The 23659-nt window shown below is 40.1% G+C and overlaps 1 protein-coding gene across 1 annotated transcript in view; it reads left to right on the top strand.

The window, feature by feature from the left end:
- The window catches only part of slc39a10 (solute carrier family 39 member 10), a 60694-nt gene that overhangs the window by 5557 nt on the left and 31478 nt on the right, over positions 1-23659 (top strand). The window contains exons 2-3 of the mRNA XM_033023736.1: positions 16204-17122; positions 22633-22813. Coding sequence (XP_032879627.1) covers positions 16220-17122; positions 22633-22813 — 1084 coding nt within the window. The 5' untranslated portion in view covers positions 16204-16219. The remainder of the gene's footprint in view (positions 1-16203; positions 17123-22632; positions 22814-23659) is intronic.

Here is a 23659-nt window from a genome sequence, read left to right as displayed (position 1 = left end):
GCAAAGAGTGAAGTGTCTTTAATATAGGTTGGAAGGGGCAGGCAGCTGTGCACCTATCTTTTCCATCCCCTTTTCCCATATTTCATTTTATTACCCATCCGTATACCGCCACCCCCCCCCCCCCTGGCTTTACATTTCAATCTTATCTGAGTCCTCTTTGTATCCTTTTCACCTCTAGCTTTTATCTTTATCTCCTGCTAATCAATCCCCTCCCCCATTTATTTCCACACACTGCTTGACAGGCTTTGCCCCATCCCCACACTGATTTACTTGCTTTCAACCCCCATGTCATCAGAATGACGAAAGGTCCTGACCCGAAATGTCATCTGTCCATTCCCTCCGCAGGTGCTGCCTGACCTGCTGTTCCTCCCACAATTAATGTTTAATTCAAAATTCCAGCTTCTGCAGTTTCCTATTCCGTAGATCACGGGTCGAAAACCTTATTCTGCATCGGGGCCAGGACGCATGTCTGAGCGGATGGTGGGCCACATCTATCACGTGTACACATGGATCCCGTCCCGGATGGCAGGCATCAAATCACGTGTTCACAGAAGGTAGACAAAAATGCTGGAGAAACTCAGTGGGTGAGGCAGCCTCATGCAATCCTTGCATGTCTCACCCGCTGAGTTTCTCCTGCATTTTGTCTGCCTTCGATTTTATGAGCTGTAGGCAAATTCTCTGAATGTGAAAGAGCAAATGCAAATTTATCTCTGCGCCATTTTGGAGTGACTGGAAAGTTGTGGTGGAGGATTGCTCATTAATGCTTATTCATCGTTACATTAAGGCCTGGGTTGAACAAGTTTAAAATAGGATTGCATGACATTGTAGCAATGTTTTGTCATACCACATAATTTGGTTAGCTGTGTCAAGGTTTTGTAATGCACTGTAAAATGTCCTCTCTCACCTTCCTTTGACCTTAAAAATAAACTGTTGAACCTCCTTAGCATAGTAAAGCTTACCCAAGCAAGAGATATCACGAATAGCTAATAAAATAATTATGAATATTAGGATGAAAGCTTGGTCAGAATGTTTTATATCCTTTAAGACAGTGACATGGGTTTAGGGGTTAGTATTGAAGACCTGCTGTCTGGGCATGGCCACCAGTGGTCGCATTAAGGGCATTTGTTAGGGGACTGTGGAAGAGTCAGTAAAAGAAAAGTGCCAAGATCTTTGTAGGGTTGTTAGATTTCAGGAATAGAATTTTAAAATTATGTGTTTCAAAAGACCATTATCCAAAATATCATTGTCATTGTCCTGATGGAAATGGAAGTGGTCATGATAATAGAATGTGGTGGTTGAAGTCTCCCCTCCCTACCCCCCTCCTCTCCCTCTATCTCTCCCTGCTCCCCCACTCCTCGCCTCCTCCCTGTCCCACCCCCCCACAATGAAAATCGCGATATATTTTTTAAATAACCTAAACAATGTTAGATGTTAATGAAAACGGAAGAATTTGATTAAAACTGATTTTTTTCAAATGTAAATGAGATTCGCGATCCCATTGTGACATCATTGTGACGTTGAACGCTGCTGACAGGCAGGGCAAGTGGAAAAGTGGTTTGAAAAGTGATTTTTATAAAGTTTAAAAATGTCAATAACTTGTAAAATATAACATCAAGCCGAACAAAACTTATTTCTCTATCATGTACTGTTTTGGCGGGGTTTTCGAATATCATGCGCCCGCATACATACAAGCAAACAAGATGAGAGTTTTAGTAGACCAAGTGGGACCACTCACCCGTTCTCCCAACGCAATATTCTACCACTCACCCACAGCCTCCAACTGCACAGGTGCGGCTCATACACTCCCTCCCCTCCTCTTCGCCCTCCATCGTTTCTCCACTCCATCCCTCACCTCTCCCTCTCTCTCTCCTTTCCCCTACCCTCAGTCACTCCCTCCCTCCATAACTCCTCTCCCCTCCCTACCCCCTTCTCTGCCTCTACCTGCTCCACCACTCGCCTCTCCCATATCGCACTCCCCCACTAGACACAGTTTAAATAATATTTCTCCTCACCTTCTCCCCCTTCTCCTTACAACAATGTAACAAATCTCTCATTGCACTGGGTGGAGCACTTGATGGGCAGTTTATGGAAATGAGATCCCATTGTGATGTCATTGTCGGGTGGAGCACTGCTCACGGGCAGTTCATGTAAATGAGATCCCATTGATGTCATAGCTGTAACTGCTACTGCAACTTCATCATTTTTCACAAAGTGGGGTTTTGTAAAGTTCAAAATGTGAATAACTTGTAAAATATAACATAAATCTGAATGAAACTTGATTTAAAAAAAAGACACTACAGGACAATTGTGAATAAGGTGGTCCAAAAATTGTAGCACTATCGTGTACCGTTTTGGCGTAGTTCTGGGAGCACATGGGATCACAGACACGTGCGCACACAGAATCACAAACAAGATGAGAGTTTTAGTAATAGTATAGATACTAGACCAAGTGGGACCCGTTGGGCCCCGTTCCCCCAACGCAATATTCCACCACTCACCCGTTCCCCCAACGCCACCCGTTTCCACCACTCACCCGTTCTCCCCAACGCAATATTCCCGCACTCACCCATAGCCCTCAATGACGCTTTTACGGCTCATTTCCCCTCGTGTCCCAACACTCCCTCACCCTCTTCTATTCCCTCTCCTCCTCCCTCCCTCACCTCTCCTTTCCCCTACCCCCAGTCACTCCCTTCCTCCATAACCCCCCTTGAGGTGGAAGCTGCTGATCCCATTGCGATGCAATTGTGGGCTGGAACACTGCTCACGGGTAGTTTATGTGAATGAGATCCCATTGTGATGTAATTGTCGGGTGGAGCTCTGCTCATGGGCAGTTTATGTAAATGAGATCTCATTGTGATGTCATAGCTATAACTGCCACTGCAGTGTTCAAGTGATTCTTTCTCAAACTAGATTTTGTAAAGTTAAAAATGTGAATAACTTGTAAAATATAACATCGATTTGACCGAAACTTGATACACCACATCACAGGACAATGGTGAGTAAGGTGGTCCGGTAAGGTAGCGCTATCAAGATGAGAGTTTTAGTAAGTAGATAGATAGATAGATAAAATCATGAGAGGAATAGATCGGGTAGATGCACAGTCTCTTGCCCAGAGTGGGTGAATCGAGGACCAGAGAACATAGGTTTAAGCTGAAGGGCAAAAGATTTAATAGGAATCTGAGGGGTAACCTTTTCACACAAAGGGTGGTGGGTGTATGGAACAAGCTGCCAAAGGAGGTAGTTGAGCCTGGGACTATCCCAACATTTAAGAAACAGTTAGACAGATACATGGATAGGACAAGTTTGGAGGGATATGGACCAAGCACAGCCAGTTGGGACTAGCGTAGCTGGGACCTGTTGGCTGGTGAGAGTAGGTTTTGCCGAAGGCCCCATTTCCACACTGTATGACTCTATGACCCGGCCCCACGAGCAACTTTTGTATTTTCTTGCACCATGCAGAAAGCCAGCCCTTTATTTAAGGTGCAATACAATTTAGTACAGTTTAAATGTAGTACCAATGTAAATGTCACTGTAACAATCAGCTTTGGCCATTGTGATTTCAGAATGGGAGATGGTTTAGATTTGGGGTGGTGATACCAAGGAGCTAGTAAGAGGTGCAAAGGATGATGCTGAATCCAGTTGAGGTATTTTGTCCCGGACTGTAGACCTTTCATCTCCCAGAAGTATTAATCCACACACCTGCTTACTCTTCCATTCATCCCTCCCTAGCTCAATATCATACTAATTTTTTTCCCCGGTCTGACTTCCTTGTCATTATTTTACTTTGGCAACCCTTGTGTACTGCCTCAGTGTAATTTACTATTCTTACAAACCTGTACCTCTCTGTATTGATACCTACATATCATAGGATTTTTACTATGCTGTATATAAATAAAAATAATTTCACTGTACCTCAGTACATGTGACGATACAGTACCATTGAACCAGTGAACAATGTCGAGGAATATGACAAGCAATTATGTAAAGAATGCAGCTGGTTTGGCAATGGTATTTGTAATGCAAGGTTAGACTCTGACTACTTTTCCGGTGGACAGGCACCCAATAAGCGTGCGGCTTATCTTTTTTTGGTCGTGTTTCGTTATCCCAGGACTGCTTTTCTCATTTTTTCCCCCCACCCCAAAAGAAAAAGTACTTGTAACCTTGTATTAATTTATCATAATTTCACTTCTAGCTCTCCCTCGCTTGGGGAGCATTCAAGGATACTGGATGTTTGAGATTCCAATCCTCTCCCATGAATGCTGTTGGGACTCTTCCCAGCTAGTAATTTTATGGTTCAGATAACACTCTTTGAAATGGTAAAGCTCAAGCAACCTTTTGCACTACTGATCTCTAACTGGACCCACTATATATAACATTATATCCTTTTCTGCCATATGAAATCTGTGAGAATTATCCAGATTGCTAAACTGCAGTTGAACTTATAGAATAGTTTTGGAAAAGAACATGTTTTTCCCCTTGAACGTACAATGGGTTCGAGTAAATTCAGAAATCCCAGCTCCTGTTGGGATCCAGCTCTGTATGACCTTCATTAAGCACCACACCTCATTGTAGAGACCTTTCTGTGCCTAAAACCTCTCGCTTCCAGTTGTGTTGCAGGTGAAGCTCATGATCATTCTCCTTCAGTGTTAATGAACTGCAACATCTGCACCACAAATAATGAAAAATCCTGGGACTCTGGCCTGATACAGATGCCAAACCCCAGAGTCCCTCTGCCGCACGGTGATATTACACCATGCAGCTCTTCTCGGTCATCCTGGACCAATTCTGCCAGAGCTGCTGAATGCCTGACCTCCATTAAGTGCCCTTTGTTTTCCTTTCTCTTAGCATGTTCTTAAATGGTCGATGCCCAGGTTCACCCCTGATGTTATAAAGTGAGCATTTCATCCACATCAGATTTTGCCAAAAATCTAACTGAAACTAGTGAAATGTGTAAGGACCTAAAGTAGTATGGAAAAATATTTGTCTTTGTTTACCAATGAGTATTAACCCATCATAAAACTGAGATTATTGGTCAATGGGCAATACTCCATTAGCTGGAGATGTTGAAGGTCTTGGGATATTGTTATAGGAATTTTTCAGAGCCTTGTCCTTGACCCAAGTCCGCTGCTTCAACAAACCCTTCCTTTCCTGATAAATAGGGATTTTTTGCTGATTGTGCAATATTTATTTGTTTTAAATTCTGCAAGTAATGAGGCAGCCTAAGCCTGTGTGCAGAAAAATTTAGAAAATGTTCAAAGGATTATATGTGGCAAGTAACAATATGCAAATGACATATCACTCTTAACTTTCAAGGGAGTGCCAGTGCCATTAGATTTTTGTGGAGGAGGTAGGATGTAGGTTCATCATGAAATTTACTTAATTGGACCATCTGCATTAAATTGGCGGTAACACAAAATCAGAGACTGGGATTTGTGATAAGGGACTTGCTTTCCAAATTGGCAAAACTTCCACCTACACGGCACATGTCAGAAATGTGGAATACTTTGCATTTGTTTGGATAAGGGCAGCTTCCAACAATGTTAAAGAAGCTTGAACTAGGTTAAAGCAGACAGCTTCACTGGCAGCCCTTTCATCTTAAATATTCACTCCCTCCATCATTCCACAGTGGCTGAAATGTATAACTTAATACAATGAGCACTGGAGCAACTTGTAAAGGCTTATTCAGCAACACTTCTAGAACTTGTCAAATCTATTGTGTGAACTTCATTAATAGAGACATAGATTATTAAAATATAGCATTGAAGTTTTAGAATGCACTACCTTAGGCCACAAATAGTGAAATGCATTCCATTCCAGTTATTGTAGTTCACGAAGGTCCACAAGAAAGTGCCAAAAAAGATGATTAAATGGCTTCAGATTGAATCTGGTTAAAATGGAAATTATTGGTAATCATGGGCACCCCATTGTCTGGTGATTCTGTTCCCATTGGGGTGGGTGTGTTTGATTGAGATGATTTTGATAGTTTAGTTTATTATTGTCACATATATTGAGGTGCCATGAAAAACCTTTGTGTACTATCCAGTCAACAAAAGACTATACATGATTACAATCAAGCCATATACTGATAAAGGTACAACATTTAATGTAATATAAAGTTCGATTAAAGGTAGTGCAAAGGTCTCCAATGAGATAGATGGTAGTCAGGCCCACACTAGCTTATGAGAGTTGTTCAGTTGCCTGATAACAGCTGGGAAGAAAATCTCTGAATCTGGAGGTATGTGTTTTCAAACTTCAAACTACAAAGAGCACAAACATTGCTCAGTGCTTCTCGGGCTCCACTCTTCGAACAAAGAGGAATTAGTGTAGTTATACATTGTTCTTATCAATAAAACACACCTACCAAGTCTGAATATGGTATGATTGAAAGATTCTATAGGCTTTCAGAATATAGGAAAAGCTGGTCCAAATCAAGCTCATCCAATAACGTTATTGCTGATCTCTGCAATGTGAGCTATATTTTTCAATCTTGGCTTCTTCATGGTCTTGAAAGAAGCACATGTTAGGACTGCAGGATTTCATCTTAATTTCTTTATTAAAAAGATAACCTTTCCTCCATATTGTGTTACATATATTTTGCAAAGTCATTCAGACTTGGCAGCGAGCCATTCTTTTGTTCTACCAGACCATGCCTTCTTTATAATAATAATAATAATAACTTTATTTATAGAGTACTTTAAAAACAACCACTGTTGCAACAAAGTGCTGTACATGACTAATCATGAACAAAAAATTATTACAAGACAATAAAAACATTAAAAAAGAGAGTAAAAACAAGCTTCCATTTTATATTAGTAAGAAGAACGGCTTTATTTTATAAATTTTATTAGTTCTGACGTAACTCTCACTGATCTCAAGTAAACAAGTTTTGTTCACATTGATGGTATAATTTACGTTATTAACATTTTAAACTTTACAAAAAAACTATTTTCCACTTGCCCTGTTGTCGGCAGTGTTCCACCCCACAATGACATCACAATGGGATCTCATTTACATAAACTGCCCGTCAGCAGTGTTCCGTCCCACAATGACATCACAATGGGATCTCAAAACTGTTTTAAAAAACACAGCAGCGTTCCACCTCACAATGACGTCAAGGGGGGTAGGGAGGGGTTATGGAAGGAGGGAGGGAGTGACTGAGGGTAGGGGAAAGGAGAAGGAGGGGAGGAGAAGAGTGAGTGTTGAGGGATGAGGGGGGATGGTGGAGGATAAGGGTAGGAAGAGGGATGGCAAGGCACAGTTGGGGAGGGTCGCCAGCGTAGTTGGGGGCTATGTGTGGTGGAATATTGAGTTGGGGGACCAGGCCTTCCATGTGACAGGGACCTAATGGGTCCCACTTGGTCTAGTTTCTTATAAAGGTGGTGACATTAAACAATGAGGAATATAAAGGGAAATGAATAGGCATTAGGGTGAATGATTTGCAAGGTTATGGGTAAGGAATGAAGAAATAGTTGGTTCACAAAGAGCCAACTGGGACTGGGTCAGATAGCCATCTTCAATATGATAAAGGTTAGAAGGGCAAGGCTGAAGGTTGTCCACCTATAGCACCCCCTTAAAATTACACATTGCCCGAACTTGGAAATATATAAATTACCTAATTGATTGATCTAAATCCAGGGACTTCGTAATACTGAAGTGATTCAAGTGAGTATCTCCCTTCTAACTTCTAAAGGGCAGAAAGGAGCAGGCAGTAAATGTTTCTGTTATCCACATCCTGTAAATGAATATTAAAACTCGTTCCAATTTCTATGCAGGTTTTTAAGACTAATTTGCCTGTATCACTACTTGTGCAAATAAACGTATATTCCTGCCTTGCAACGGCATAACTTCTGATCCGCCATGAATGCAGCCACAGTAGATGTTCGATTTTGATAAAACTTTGTAAAAGCTGACCAATTTAGCTCAGTCAAATCTTTTCTATCTTGTTTGTACAAGATGTATTACTATGACCAAATTGAACCATTTGTTCTTTCTTGAATTAATATTTAACAGCAGTTTTGAAACTATGGGGGGTATGAGGTAGGTGGGTGCTGGAGTAGCGAAAGAGATACTTTGTTACTCAACCTTGGTTGTAAGACCATTTGGCTAGTTGGTGAACATCATGTTTTCTCTGCTTTCTCAATAAGTGATGAGATGACATTGATGTTTATAATAACAAAAGGCACAAAGTGCTGAAATAACAGCAGGTCATGCAGCAACTCTAGAGAATGTGGATAGGTGACGATTCAGGTTGGGACTCTTTCCTCCTGCAGCAGGAGGTAGGAGAGGAAACGTTGGAAGAGACAGTGGGGGGGGGGGGGGGGGGTGGTGGTAGAGAGGGGGGTAGGACAAAGCCTGGCAAGTGTTAGGTGGATCTACAGTTGAAGGGGGTTTTGTTTGGCAATGGGTGGTCAAAAGCCAGAGATCAAAAGACAAAAGACAGTGAGATGGCGAGAAATGGAGTGAAATGTGAAGCAAGAGGAGGATGGGATTGAGAGAAATGGGTATGCATCCACGTGGGGCACAAGGAAGAGGGTAAAATAAAGGGGGGGATTGTTTATAGATTAGTTACCTAAAATTTGAGAATTCATGTTCATACAATTTGGGCTGTATGCTACCCAAGCATTGTAAGAGGTGCAGTTCCTCCAATTTGTGTGTGATGTTACTCTAGCAATGATGGGCATACAGGTTGGGTGATGTTTCAGGTCGAGACCCTTCTTCAGACTGGTTAGGGATAAGGGAAACGAGAGATATAGACGGTGATGTGGAGAGATAAAGCACAATGAATGAAAGATATTCAAAAAAAGTAATGATAAAGGAAACAGGCCATTGTAAGCTGTTTGTAGGGTGAAAATCAGAAGCTAGTGCGACTTGGGTGGAGACGGATAGAGAGAGAGAGAGGGAAGGCAGAGGTTCACTTGCACCTCCTCTACTGTATCCTTTGTTCAAGATCTCTCTTTTTTTTATGCTCTTTATTGCTTTTGTAATGTAGAATGCCAGTGTTTGGATTTCTCTTTATGAAACTCCCTATCTGTCCTGCTGATCCCTATTCATACTGTAGCTTAGTGCCATTTTTTATCTCAATGCTTCTCTAATGAATGTGCGATCCTTTGCCTTATTAAAGATAGATAGATAGAATCTTTATTTGCCACACGACCAGGGTTGGTGGTATTTGGGTTCGGTACATGATGGTACACTGCTATAGTCACATTAACACTAATAATAACACAGATCACAGTAATAAAGTGCATCCATACCACATCACAAATCACAAATCTCACCAACAATACATAGTGCAAAAGAACAGACAAAGACCATAGACAAGACACTGTATACATCAAAAGTCCTTAATATTGACTGTTATTGGAGGGAATTGAGTGTTTTTATTGCTGAGGGGAAGAAACTGTTTTTAAAGCGGGTGGATTTTGTAGCAAGTGACCTGAGGCGCCTCCCTGAAGGGAGAGACTGGAAAAGGTGGTTTGCTGGATGGGAGGGGTCCGAGATGATCTTTATTGCCCGTTTTGAGGTACGTTGGAGGTAAATGGAATGGATTGAGGTGTTTGTGGACTCTGAACTTTTTGAGCTGTTTGAGGAAGTATAGGCGTTGTTGTCCTTTCTTGATGATGTGGTCTGCGTTGATGTGCCATTTTAGATTATTGCAGATATAGGTGCCCAGAAACTTAAATGAGTTTGTGGAGGTTATGGGATGGGAGTTGACATGGACCGGGGGTTTGGGGTTTTGTTTGCGTCTGAAATCTATGATGATTTCTAAGGTTTTTGAAATATTAAGCTGGAGGTTGTTGTCTGCGCACCATTTGACTGCGCTGTCGACTGTTTGATGGTATTGTGATTCGTTGTTGTCTGAGATGAGGCCAATTATTGTTGTGTCGTCTGCATATTTAAAAATTTTGACTGAGCTGCATTGGGATGTGAGGTTGTTGGTGTAAAGTGAAAAGAGCTGAGATGACAGAACGCACCCTTGAGGGGCTCCTGTGTTGAGAGTCAGAGGGCTGGAGAGTTTTTCACCCACCTTGACTCTTTGCTGTCTGTTTGTCAGAAAGTGCAGAATCCAATGGCACATGGCTGGGTGAATGCTCATGTCCAACAGTTTATTGTAGAGTTTAATTAGGTGTATAGTGTTAAAGGCCGAGCTAAAGTCTATAAACAGGATGCGTGCATAAGTGTTCGGTGATTCCAGATGATGTAGGGAGTAGTGAAGAGCTAAGTTGATAGCATCCTCCACAGACCAGTTGGTGCTGTATGCAAATTGGAAAGGGTCCATGATGGGGGCAGTGTGTGTTTTCAGATGGGTGAGGACTATGTGCTCAAAGGCCTTCATGGCAACTGATGTTAGTGCAACAGGTCTAAAATCGTTCAGACAGCTCACCTTGATACTATAAATACAAATTGTCATCGATAATGTTAGTCAACTGTGTATCTTTAACATTTAATCTATTTCAAGCAATGCCCTTTGTTAAATATACTCTGTCCCTGTGTAAATGAACAATGTTTAAGACTACAAATTCTGGATGTTCATTATTTTACTTTGTTGGTAAAAAGAACCTTAGGTGAAGTTTATTATTATAAAACCCATTTAAACTAGCAGTTTTGGCATTCAGAGAATGTGAAGCAAGTAATATCTAGTTGCAAAACGATACTTTTAGGCATTGCCAAGAGTTGACATCCCCAGGATTCTCTAAAGTACTTTTCCAGTTTTCAACGCTACGGTAAGCATCTATTCATCATTTTTATTCCATGATTTTGATATTCCAAAAATTTTAATAGTCGAGCATTGACATGTCACAAAAAAATTGCATGAAGCCTCCTTTTAGGGACTGCAAGGTAGCAGCTACAGAGATTGTTTTGACAGAGAAGCTATTCCATGGCTGAATAAAATCGGTCCCATTTTATGTCTGAAGAGAGAAACCCTTTTATGTGCCATGACATTCTTAGGAAATAGAGAGGTGATTCTTGTCAGAATAATCCTGGGTTCTAGACTTGCAGCCAAATGAGTTTGAGTAGACTTTAAAAGTCCCACAGAGAATTCTTCATACAACATTTATTTAATGTATTAATGGAATAATGTTCTGCGTAATCATGGTTCATGCCTTCCACCAGAACTGTAGAAAGTGATATGGTACAAATGTGCAGTATTGTGGAATTCTGTCTTGGGTACCAATCTATTTGTTCACACAAATGTAAGTTTGATATTCAAAAGGAACCAGGAGTTTGTTGTATAGTTTTTTTGAAGGCTTGCATCAGTAAATATCTACGGGACTGTTCCTTCAGCACTGGCTAGATCTGTTAGTTGAGAAGACTGGGGTCCCTCCTCGGAAAAAAATAACAAAGATTATTGTAGAAATTGCTTTGCATAAAAGCACTTGCTCAGTTTTGTTCAGGTCTGCTACATTAAGTAGAAGTTAATAAATGGCTGTCATGAGAGTATAAGGTAGCGTGTCATCGGAACTTGATACCTATTTGTATGTGATAACTGGAAACCATGCCCGGATGCTGAGCAATTTTAAATACAAAAAACAAATATTTTCTGAAATTTTAGTATATCCTTCCCACTATAAATTGATCAAAACCTACAATGAATTGGATTCTAAGTTAATGAAAATCTATTTTTATCCAAGGGATAGCGGTATCTGACAACTCTGGGTAATACAAGAACACAAAATAGCTGGTTTAAGCCATCTGGCCGCTCAGGTCTGCCCTGCCCTTGACTTTCCAATCTTTTAACAACAAAAAAAACCCTTCTCTTTAATTATCTCTAGCAGTCTGGCTTACACAAGCCTCCTGGGTAGAGAGTTCCAGAGACCTACCTCCATTAGTGAGAAGAAATTCCTTGCCCACCTCAGTTTTAAATTGTAACCACCGTATTTCCCGGCAATGAAGACGCACCTGCATCGAAGACGCTCTCCCATTTTGAGTTCCTAAAGGCTGGCGGGACATAGAATTTCTCACGCTCAAAAACATAAAGAAATAAAAATGGACAGAAAGTAACAATTCAATTTGACCAAGGCTTCCACATCTGCTCCATTCTGAATGACTGAATGGGTGGGGGTGGAGGGTGACGGCAGGTGGCGAGATGGTGGGAAAAACGGGAGCACACCGGGACAAGTTGAATCAGTTGTAATCTTAATGACAATACTAGTTCAAGGGACCAATTGAGGTTATTCGTGCTGATACTGGAGTACGCTCCACCGCCCGCTGTCCTGTTATCCATCGCCTGCTGACCCGCTCCGCTCTACGATCTTTGCTCTTGAAAGACACGGACCGGGCAGTGAATGATTAGATTATTATTCAGTTTTTTACACCAATACACTATTCTTAACAAAAATCTGCCCATCATGTGAAACCTTATAAATAACAGATATAAATTAGATAACTTCAAGACTGAAAGTCAAAAAAACTTCTTTCATGGCAGACAATTTTTCATCGTTTTACCACCAATTTGGACACCAAAGATGTGACATGAAAAACTCTGCCACATTTAGTCATAAATATTTAATTCATAAATACACTTCATATGGCCTTCATACATATACGTTTTGATAATGATCTAGGATAATATCTTGATAAACATGCCTGGTATTCCGCGCGCAAAGATCCCGTGACGTTTGTTGTGCTTGGTGTCCATTGTCACAACGACCGTTATTGGGGGTGGTACCTCTGTAAGTTAAACCACGGAGGCTCCAAACATCTACTGCTTTTCAAAAACCCAACGAGGTATCCTATGGTAGTAATGACGAGTTAATTATTTTTTCTTATTTTCCAATTTAATATATCAAAAACATCGTGGTGTCAAAAACGCAACGACCGTTTACGATATATTTTCCGACTTTTTAAAATTAATTTTTAAAAAATTTTGGACATAAATTGGTCATCAAAACTAAGAAACAATCTTCAATTTGGCAATACACTGTCTCTTGTTTACCTTTTGTATGGACCAAGTCACTAACTTAATTCATTCGTGTCAACTTCCGAAGCTCCAGAACGACCGTTACGGAGACATTTTACTTACTAAAAAATCATCACAAATCAAACCTTCTGACGAATCATTGGCCATCGATATAGCTCAGATCCATAAGGTAATGTACCATTTAGATCACATTGGTGAAAATGTTTGGTTTTCACTAATAATGTAACGTTCGTTTTCTGGGACACCAAACCTTTGTGTGCCCACCGCAACATACATTTGTGTGTATGATGTGTAACGCGCGTTGCGGTGTCCACTCAGATGGATGCAGTATTCTACTAGATGATCAGGTGAATGAAGAGGAAACGGTGTTTGCAATTTTATTGTTCCATGTGGTGTTCATAAACATAGAAAGGAATAAGAAATACGTGCATTTAATATGCCAACCAGGTCACTGATGGACACCACGCGACAACCGTCACACAAAATGTATTTGTGTTCTGATGCCATTTTCGGAAACTTGCCATCAATATGCTATCTTCTTATTTTTTGTTGATACTATATTAGTCATGAACCCAATAAAGTGCTTGTCAACTTTTTTGAAGGAATTTGAAATTTGACCCCCTTTGTCACATTATTGTGTGCAGTATTGTAAAAAGACACATATACCCACCACCAGGATCTATTTTCTATAATAATCCATGTCATATCACTCTGTTTACACTTTTAGTTTTGAGATACAGCAAGGAAATGAGTCCTTCGTCCCACCGAGTCCACGCTGTAAGGCAGCAACTCTACCACTGCGCCATCGTGCCGCCCCTGTGCTGTAATTCTTTCATTACTTTAACGCTTTCAACAACTAAATTAATAGATGACATTTAGTATCCATTCATTAATGAATACTGTGGAGCATTTTATTATTGATAATTGAAAAATGCTTTGAAAATGTAAAGGAGAAATTGTGTAAAGCTGCAGTCACTGTGTCAGATCATCTGTAACCTGTATATATAGACATTTACATATCTGTAACATATATTTAAATACACAACTAATGTTGCACATTTAATATGGGACAGATGCAGTGATTTATAAAAGATATTTTGCTTATTTCAGATAATTCTATTTTGTTTAATGGGGCATAAGTGCAGCATTGAATTTTCAAGGGTATGGGTGGTTCTCCTGAATTATCTGTACATGCTCTTTAATACCACCTACAATATTGATAGATAGGGTACATATATTACACCACATTTAAAAAAAATCTACTTTAATTCTCACAGGGTCAAATTCAGCTTGAAATTTAATTATTTTACTTATTGCACTTACTGCAGTTTCTAAAGCATCCTAATCTATCTTTGTATTTATCTGGCCTAGATTGCCAGATATTCAAGCTTTATTCTAGGTACATTGTTAAATGTAAGAAACAGATGTTTACAAAAGATAATGTTGCATTACTGCGCTCCTGACCCAAAGTGTGTCCAATCTTGGAAGTTATTTAGTGATCTAGTAAATTTGCAAGACAATATGACTGCCCTCTGGAAGTTCTGTGCAACTGCCATTTAAGAAATGAACTTTTTATCAAAGAAATTCAGAGAGAGACTCGGTGATCTTCATCCATTCCAATGTTTTATAATAATATGAGGGCAGTTATTAGACCTGAATTTGCTGCAAAGTAGCAAAATAACAATGATGTATTACTGGAAAACAGCATTGCTAATATGTAAACTTTATAAAAAATAGTGGAACAAATTTCACAACGTGATTTAAAAAAATTGTTTTTCAAGGTCAAAGGCAGGATTTAGTTCCTATTCATAATTCTTAATTGCTATCGATTTCTTGGTGAGCCACCACCTTGAATTTCTGCAGTTCTCTTGATGAAGGTATTTCCACAGAACTATTGGAGAGAGAGTTTCAAGATTTAGATGAGGAAGGAGCCAGTAATATATTTTCAGCTCCGGATTGAGATAGGCTTTGAGAAGAGCATCCAGGTCTTTATGTTCTCATGCGTCTGAACTTCTTGACCTGTGTAATAGTTTGTGGGTTTGGAATGTGCTCCAAGAAGAAAAGTGCAGTGTTGATCTGTAATGGAGAAGTGAATCATTAGGATGTTAGATAGAGTAACAGTCAGACAAATTTATCCTGGGTGCTGTAAAGCCTGCAAAGAGCTTTGATAGTCTCCTCTTGCAAAGAAAAAATATGTTTTCCCAACGTGTTATGAACAAAACCCTGTACCCCCCCTCCCCCCCCCCCCCTTCACCTATTACCTGGCAAACCTTGTCCTGCCTCACCTCTCTTCTAGATTAATTTCCCCCACACAATCAGTCTGAAGAAGGGTCCTGACCCAAAACGTCGCTATGTTCTCCAGAGATGCTGCTTGACCCGCTGAGTTGCTTCAGCACTTTGTGTCTTTTTTTTCTAACACTAGTTCTTCAGCTGGTACATTTTATTTTTATATTCTTTTCAAAAAAATGTAAAAATTGGTCCTGAATTTCGTCAGAAGCTTCCTGAGGTTGCTGTGTACCACCCTGTAAATCTGCTCTTGGGTCGAGTAAGCATCTGGTCAAAATTTCTCAGCCTAATTAATGTGACTGAATAACACAAGACCGACACAGACCACTCAAAAAGTTGCTCTTCCCAGGTTGAACAAGCTTTCAAAGCTGTCAATCTTTTCCACCTTGAATATGAATGTCTGACTTTCACAAATATTCAATAAATAAGAATGCTTGCTGAATTTTTTTAAACCATAGTTATTTGTTTTAAAATCATGTTTAAAATATATTTAATAATTTTTTACTTAATTGAGTTAATCTAAATGTAAATTATCTGTAGCATTCTCCTCTCCATTGAAAACTACTTCTGAAATGAATGAAATGGATTTATGTCTGTTCCAATGACTTTATTTGTCTCACCCAGATATAGTGAACAGTAGATCTATTAGAACTTTATAATTCAGTATCTGGGGAAATCCAACTCAACATGTCTCCATGAATATTTATCATTCTGAAATAACCTTTACTGACACAAAATTAACCATGTACTGCAGTACATTTTTCAAACCAAGTACCTTTGTGTATTTGGTTGTAATAAAACATTTTGCTTGACAAGGGAGTCTTGAGGCTTTTGCAAGAGCCATTGTTATTATTTTAATGAAATCATTATGCTTATACATGACAGTTTTATTTTGGAACATCTTTAAAATTCACCTTAGTCAGGCAGTAACAAGATGTTGTAAGGTGGCAGGATGATTTGGGCCATTTTTCTGAAACTCTTTTGTTTTGTTTCAGGTACAGCATTGCCACCATGAAGGTACATCTACATACAAAATTTTGTTTCATTTGCTTACTCACTTTTCTCTTTCACCATTGCAACCATTGCCATGATGACCATGACCATGAACGTAATCATGATCACAAGACCAACCATATTCCTGAGAAGAACCATATACACAATGACTACCAGATATCTCAAGAATCGTACCTTCAAAATAATCCCAGCAAGAGCTCTGTACACAATGCAGTAAATAGACAAATATATTACATTCACAAACTGTTCAGCCGCTATGGTGAGAATGGTAAGTTGACTTTTCATGGTTTTGAGAAACTCTTGTCAAATTTAGGTCTTGGGGAAGTTAAAGTTGTAGATCTGGACCATGAACACGATGATCATGATCATGTTTCACATTTAGAACTTTTAGAGAGACCAGAACATAAACATGAGCACTCCCATTCAGACTTCAATCACACGGCACATGATCAACCAGCCCCGAAGGTGCACGATAGGCATTGCAAAAACTCTGACAGTAAGAATATACATTCCACGACACCCTCTTCCATTACTCACCATCAACCCCGTCGTCATCACCACAATCACCATCGAAGCACTGGCCATTCTGGAGGCTCGCATGATCAGAAAGAGGGTGAACAGCCCCCTGACCCATCAGACCCCAACACGCTACAACACCAAGCCACAAAAAAGTTAAAGAAACGCAAAAAACATAAAGGTATAACCAAGCAGTCAGAAATGGCATTCACTCCATCTCCTGGTGAATCCTTGAGTATAATGTCCAAGAATGAAGATTATCCCGATGAACATTTTCATGATCCAGATGAAGAAATGACTTCTCAGCACAGAAGAAGAAAAGATTTGAGTTCGTCAAAATTGAATCATGAAGATCACCCAGGACCCAAGATTGTACATGATGAGGTAGGACTGGTTAAATCAAATTATATAGAATATAACTTATTCCATAAACAAAGACTCAATTAATTTAGATGATTCACTGCATTAAAAGCTAACCTATTTCAAGTGTTCATTCTTTTTCGCTAGTTGCTTATATAAACATAGAAATTAGGTGCAGGAGTAGGCCATTCGGCCCTTCGAGCCTGCACCGTCATGCTTAGAGTCATACAATGTGGAAACGGGCCCAACTTGCCCATGTCGACCAACATGCCCCATCTACACTAGTCCCACCGGCCAGGCGTTTGGCCCATATCATTCTAAACCTATCCTATCCATATACCTGTCCAAATGTTTCTTAAACTTTATGATAGTACCCACTTAATTTGCTGATTTCAGGTCCTGTTGTAGGTAATGCAAAATTCAGCTTCAACTTAAGTTGGAACTTAGTTATCAATTATAATTAATTATCATTATTAATAAATAATTATAAATATGCTGTCAATACAGGAAAAAGTAGAAAAATCATGACTTAAGTAATATTTTGTGTGTGCTGCTTAGTTGGGTGGCCATTCGTGGAAGCAATTGAGGTATTTGTTCAAATTTCAGATAGACATGTTAATAATGAAAACTGATGTTAACCAGAATTTAGTTGTAGTTTAATTTAGTTTAGAGACACAGCGTAAAACAGCCATTCGGCCCACCAAGTCCGTGGCGACCAACAATCACCCGTACACTGGTTCTATCCTACACACTAAGGACAATTTACTGAAGCCAATTAAGCTACAAACCTGCACATGTTTGGAATGTAGGAGAAATCCGCAGCACCCGCTGAAAACCCACACAGTCAATGGGAGAACGTACAAACTCCACACAGACAGCACCCTTCATCATGATCGAGCCCGGCCCACTGATGCTGTAAGGCGTCAACTCTATAGCTGCACCAGTGTGCTGCCTTACTGTACATAGTTTAGTTAATATTCAACTGGTTTTAATATCAAACTATTGACTGCAGCTTACTGGATGTGTGCCGTGCTTGTTTTCTGATCTGTGCTGTAAAGGAGGAGCAATGGAACGTCAGAATGGTAGAAAACAGGGCCAACTTGGTATCCATGCATGCTGTTTAGAGTTATAAATAGAATAAGTGTAGCTCCATCAGCTAACGGATTCCTGCTCATTTTGAACTATGTTGTGGCTTCGGCAAAGCAGACAGCAGCTTCTTCAGAACAGATAGGGATGTGGGGCTTGGATTTCCCCATTCTAAGTATGCAGATCTTTACCTTGTCCAGATGGTAATATAAACTTGAATAAACCTGCCTCAGATTACTTTAGACAGACCCATAATTTTAAGTGTTTTGTTTTTTTTGTTTAACTATTCCCTTCCAGTATTCATCATTTAGACTTCTATGAGCCTCAAATCCAGTTGATATGTTTGTTTGGCTGCAGTTTTGTGTAAATTGGTGCAAGGGGGATTCAACTAGGGATTAAACTCTCAAGTAGTAATGCAGGAAGGGAGAGTCTGAAATACAGAATGTCATTAGCTCCCCAAGAGATCCTGGTGCTGGCACTTGCAAATGCCATGGAAAATAACAGCCAAGAAATCTATCCCCAGAGAGTTGCATTAATGTACTGTGTCATAGTGCTGCACAACATACTTTGTCTCTGAAGTTCAGTTCTGGTGGTATGAAGGGAATGACATTTCACAGACAGAATACTGTGCCCACTTCTTATCGCATTTAGCAGTACTGAGGGGAATGAATTATATAGGAAAACATCCTTCATTGTAACCCAGATACCCTTGATTATGCATTTATTCTCAAGTTCAAGTGAGTTTATTGTCCCTGATAGGACAATGAAATTCTTGCTTTGCTTCAGCACACAGAACATAGTAGGCATTTACTACAAAACAGATCAGTGTGTCCATATACCATTATATAAATATATACACACATGAATAAATAAGTCTGACCCAAGGACCTGTTTTCAACAGCTCTCCAGGGTACTCTGACTTAAGGACTCAGTTCACAAGGACATCTCATCTACCTTCAGTCTTTTAGGACATGAGATGCAAGTACGAAGAGAAGAATGAAATTTTAAAAAACTGAATGCTGAAAATGTGTGATAGAAGCCTGGAATTGTTGGCTATCTAATATATCTGAGTTCAGTTTTCTTGCTTTGATTTGCATAGTGGAATGTATACAAGAACATAGGAGCAGGAGTAGGCCACCTGCCTTCCCAAGTCTGACCCTTGTGTTATAACCAATCTTCATTATGATCTGTCTGATCTAACCCAATCCTCAACTCTTTCTTAGATCCTCAAAGATCTCAATAATTCCAACATTCAAAAATGTATCTGCCTTCACTTTAAATACTTTTAATGATCCGGCCTTCACAACCCTTCAGGGAAGAGAATTCCAGAGATTCACTAACCCCTGCGAGAATACATTTCTAAGTGCGTCGGTTTTAAATGATCATCCCCATGAAACCATGTCCCCTTGTTCAAGACTTGCGTTCTGGTGTAAGCATCTCAACATCCACCCTGTCAAACCCCCTTAGCATCGTATTTTTCACTAAGATCATCCCTCATTCTTTTCAACTCTGTCGAATACAGACCCAACGTCTCTTGATTGTTAAGTCTCTCTTAATTGTTTAGCCTCTCTTGATAGAGCAATGCTCTCATCCCAGGAATTGCGATACGATACGATAAAACTTCATTCATCCCCGGAGGGAAATTGGTCCGCCAACAGTCACAACACACAACAGGTATATGAAAATTTGAAATTAAAAGTGAAAACAACAAGAAAAAGACAAGTGACTGTTGACTGGCTGCCGTGGGCTCAGCGCCTTCACCGGAACAAATGAACAAACAAACAAACAAACCCATGGCAGAGGATTCTAAACTAGAGTGCGCTCCCCCACACCGGGTCCCCCTTTGTTCTCCCACCATCCCTCACGGCGGTACCCCCACGCCGGGTCCTCCATTGTCTTTCCTTCTTCCCCTCACGCTGCCGCCGAGACTCCCATTTTCGCTGAGGCTCCCGTTGCCGCCGAGGCCCCACCACCGCCGGTGCTCCTGTTGCCGTTGAGGTTCACACTGCCGCCGAGGCACCATCTGCCGCTCGTTCAGCCCAGACAGGCCTCGCCGCCCAGCTTTACCGCAGTTCCCTGGGAGACCTGTGGGGCGAGTTGGGCCTACCGGTATGTTCTGCGGTGGTGCAGTTGTTCGGCGGGTGAATCAGGCCCTCACAGCTCCCCAGGCCACTCCCGCCGCACGCGCGGCTCCCTGGGACACTCCCTTTGTATCCTTTTACAATTAGCCTGGTGAATATCGTTTGGACTGCCTCCAAAGCCAATAAATCCTCTCGTGGGTAAGTGGACTAAAGATGTATGCAATATTGCAGGCATAGCCTCACCAAAACACTATACAATTGTAACTAAACTTTCCTATGTGTAATCTCCAATTCCTTTACAATAAAGGCCAATAAGGCATTTCCCCAGCCAAATACTTGCTGCACTTACTTGCTAACTTTTTATGATTCATGCACAAGAACACTTGGACCCCTTTATACTTCCCTAATTTGCACTTTCTTTTAGTTAATCTGCCTTTTGATTACTCTTGCATGATCTCCTACTTTCCCCATCACAACTTGCCCTTACACTTTGTTTTCATTTAAATTTAGATGCCTGCATTCTGCCCTTTCCTCCAAGTCATTAATAGTAAATAATTGAAGTCCAAGAATTGATCCTTGGGTAATTTATTTTGGTCCTTTGGTTTAATTTCCAACCTGATTAAGATCCATTTATTTCAACTCTCTGTTTTCTGCCTTATAATCATTTTTAAGTCCACGCTAATACCATGTGCTCTTTATGCACCAGCCTCTTATGTGGCACCTTGTCAAAAACCCTTTGGATGACCCAATACACCACATTAACAGGCTCGTCTCTATCGACTGCTTATTATTTCTTTCAAAATCCAAGCAAATTTGCCAAATATTTGCCTTTAATGATAGTTTAATTATATTGTTTTACTAAAAGATCAGCTGGATTATTGCCTCGTGATTCCATGCTAACCTTAGCCTCTCGATTCCTTTTAATATATCTCTAAAACATTTTACTTTTGGTTTTTGATATTACACGCACATTTCATCTCAAGTTGAATTTTTTCCTGATGAGCTTTTTAATCTTTTGCAGTTGGTTCTTGGAAAAAGTACCAATCCACTGGTTTACCATTAGCCTTTGCTGCTTATACCAGCCTTGCCACTTTGGTCCACCAGTAGTCCATCTCCATTTAACATTGCCTTTGACCTCTTTCGACAACCAGAGATGGTTCCTCTTTCTCGTGGAATAGTTGGGATAAATTTCTGCTGAGTGTTATGCACTAGTTGTTTAAAAATGTGCCGCTGCTCATCTACTGACTATCTTTTTGATTATTTATCCAGTCCACTGTAGACAACTCCATCTCCGTACCATTGTATTTGCGCTTATTTAAGTCGTATGTACTGGTTTTGGACTTGAAGTGTTCATCCTCAGACTGTATCTGAAATTCAACCATCATGTGGTCATTACTTCTTAGGAAATCCTTAACCACAAGGTCTATTAGTAACCTTCCTCAACACACATGACCAAATCTAAAACGACAGGCTCTATAATATGCTGATTAAAGAAATAATCCCTGACAATATCCACAGAATTTTCTACAATACCCTTGCCAGTTTTATTTGCCCAATCAATATATTGATTAAAATCGCCCATAGAAAATCTCCATTTATTTTTCCCGATTTATATTTTGCCCTATCAAGAAGGCACACTTTGAGGACCTGTGGATCACTCCCACCTGTGTTGTTTTTCCCCTGCTATTCAATATTCCTCTCCCCCCCCCCCCCCCCCACCCCCCATACTGATTCCACACCATTATCCACTGCACAATGTGATGTATCATATCAAGCTGAGAATATAAGCAATGTTTCAGCCCTATCCACGCACTGACATGAAGGCCAACACTTGCTTACATTCAGTGATTAGTAGGCTTTCTTTTTTAATGTGATTAATTTAAAGTAAATTGTGATGTACACTCAACTGCTGAGTTGTGAGAATGTGCTTGTAGTAAATGGATATTTGAACAAATTTATTACATTTCACTTTGTATAGATATGTAAAGAAAGATTAAAATTCTACCACGTATTTAAATAAAATCACTCAAAGTATATCATCCTCAGTGGCACATTTAAATGCTAGATGCAATATGACCAGTTTTAATTATGTTTTATATTTTAGGTTAATATTAGCATATTTTCTTATCCATATGTGATTATACAATTTTAGATATATTTTCAGTCCTAAATTTAAAGGCTGTTTGTGAGTTGCCATAGTAAAAGGTTGGAAATGTTTTTTTGATAAATTAACCTTGGCCATAACATCAATTATCTTATTGTGAAATTGTATCTGATAAAGTAAGATCTGATGATATCTTGCTGTTGTAAGTCATCTTCACATATGATGGGTGATTATTGTGCAAACGTATACATTTGTCTTTCTAGTGCTTGAATGTCTCACAACTGCTGCTAAGCTATGGTCTGAGCACAAATTCTGGGATTTCTGCGGTCGAGTTTACATACCTATGTCCTGCCTTGCTGTACCAAATAGATAGCAGAGTTTGCATCCATCACCCTGAGGAACTGAAGATGGAGCCAGTAAATAACCGAGATTCTATTCTTACAGGTGAGACTAAACATAGTTTTGTTATTCTGAATGCGTACCTCCAAATTTGTTCACTTCAAGCATGTTTAATATGTACGCACGATCATTTTTGTATTACAAGAGACGCACCAAAGCTACTTAGTCAAAAGTTCAGCAGTTTTCATGCCCTTGCCACCCCACTCCAAATATCTTAGGAGCTGTAGAATACAAAGTAAGTGTGCGATTCAATTCTAAATACTGCCAGAGATCTGAGAATGAAAGCAATAAAACTTAAATGGAAAAGATTTACTGTACAATCCATCAATGGGATAAAATGTGAGAAACATTTGTATTCTATGATGTTCTTGTGATATTCTTATGATCCAGTAAATTCCTTGATGCTAGCAATGTATTCTGTAATCACTCATGAAGCCTCAATTCCCATTGCACCTTCAGCTGCCTAGCCACATGTCTCTGGTATCTCCTTACGCATCATCTATACATAACTAAAATTCTTTGTGCTCTTCCAGTTTGCGCTATTTTTCTATTTACGCAAAAACGGTATGCGATAGGGCTACGATTTTTCGTCAGCCCACTCACCGTTCTACCGTGCTGCGAATGCAACAAGTTTCGATCCGAATGGTAATATATTGTAAAAGTTAGAGAGGTTTAAAAATCGTAAAAAACGCGCGTGCGCACATCGATCTCCTTCCCTGCCAGTCAGCGCCGCGCGGATTAGTCTCTTCTGTTGCTCCCCGGGACGGTCCACCCCTTCCTGCGCCATCACGTCTTTACTGGAGCTGAGGGATGCTAGGTTGGCCGGCGGACGTCTCCAACCGGGCACAATTTTCTGAGGGACTGGAAGCGAGTCGGAGATGTCGCCAAACG

The sequence above is a fragment of the Amblyraja radiata genome, chromosome 7 (assembly GCF_010909765.2).
Source record: "Amblyraja radiata isolate CabotCenter1 chromosome 7, sAmbRad1.1.pri, whole genome shotgun sequence".
Taxonomy (NCBI): Eukaryota; Metazoa; Chordata; class Chondrichthyes; order Rajiformes; family Rajidae; genus Amblyraja; species Amblyraja radiata.
This window is presented reverse-complemented; position numbering and strand designations above follow the sequence as displayed.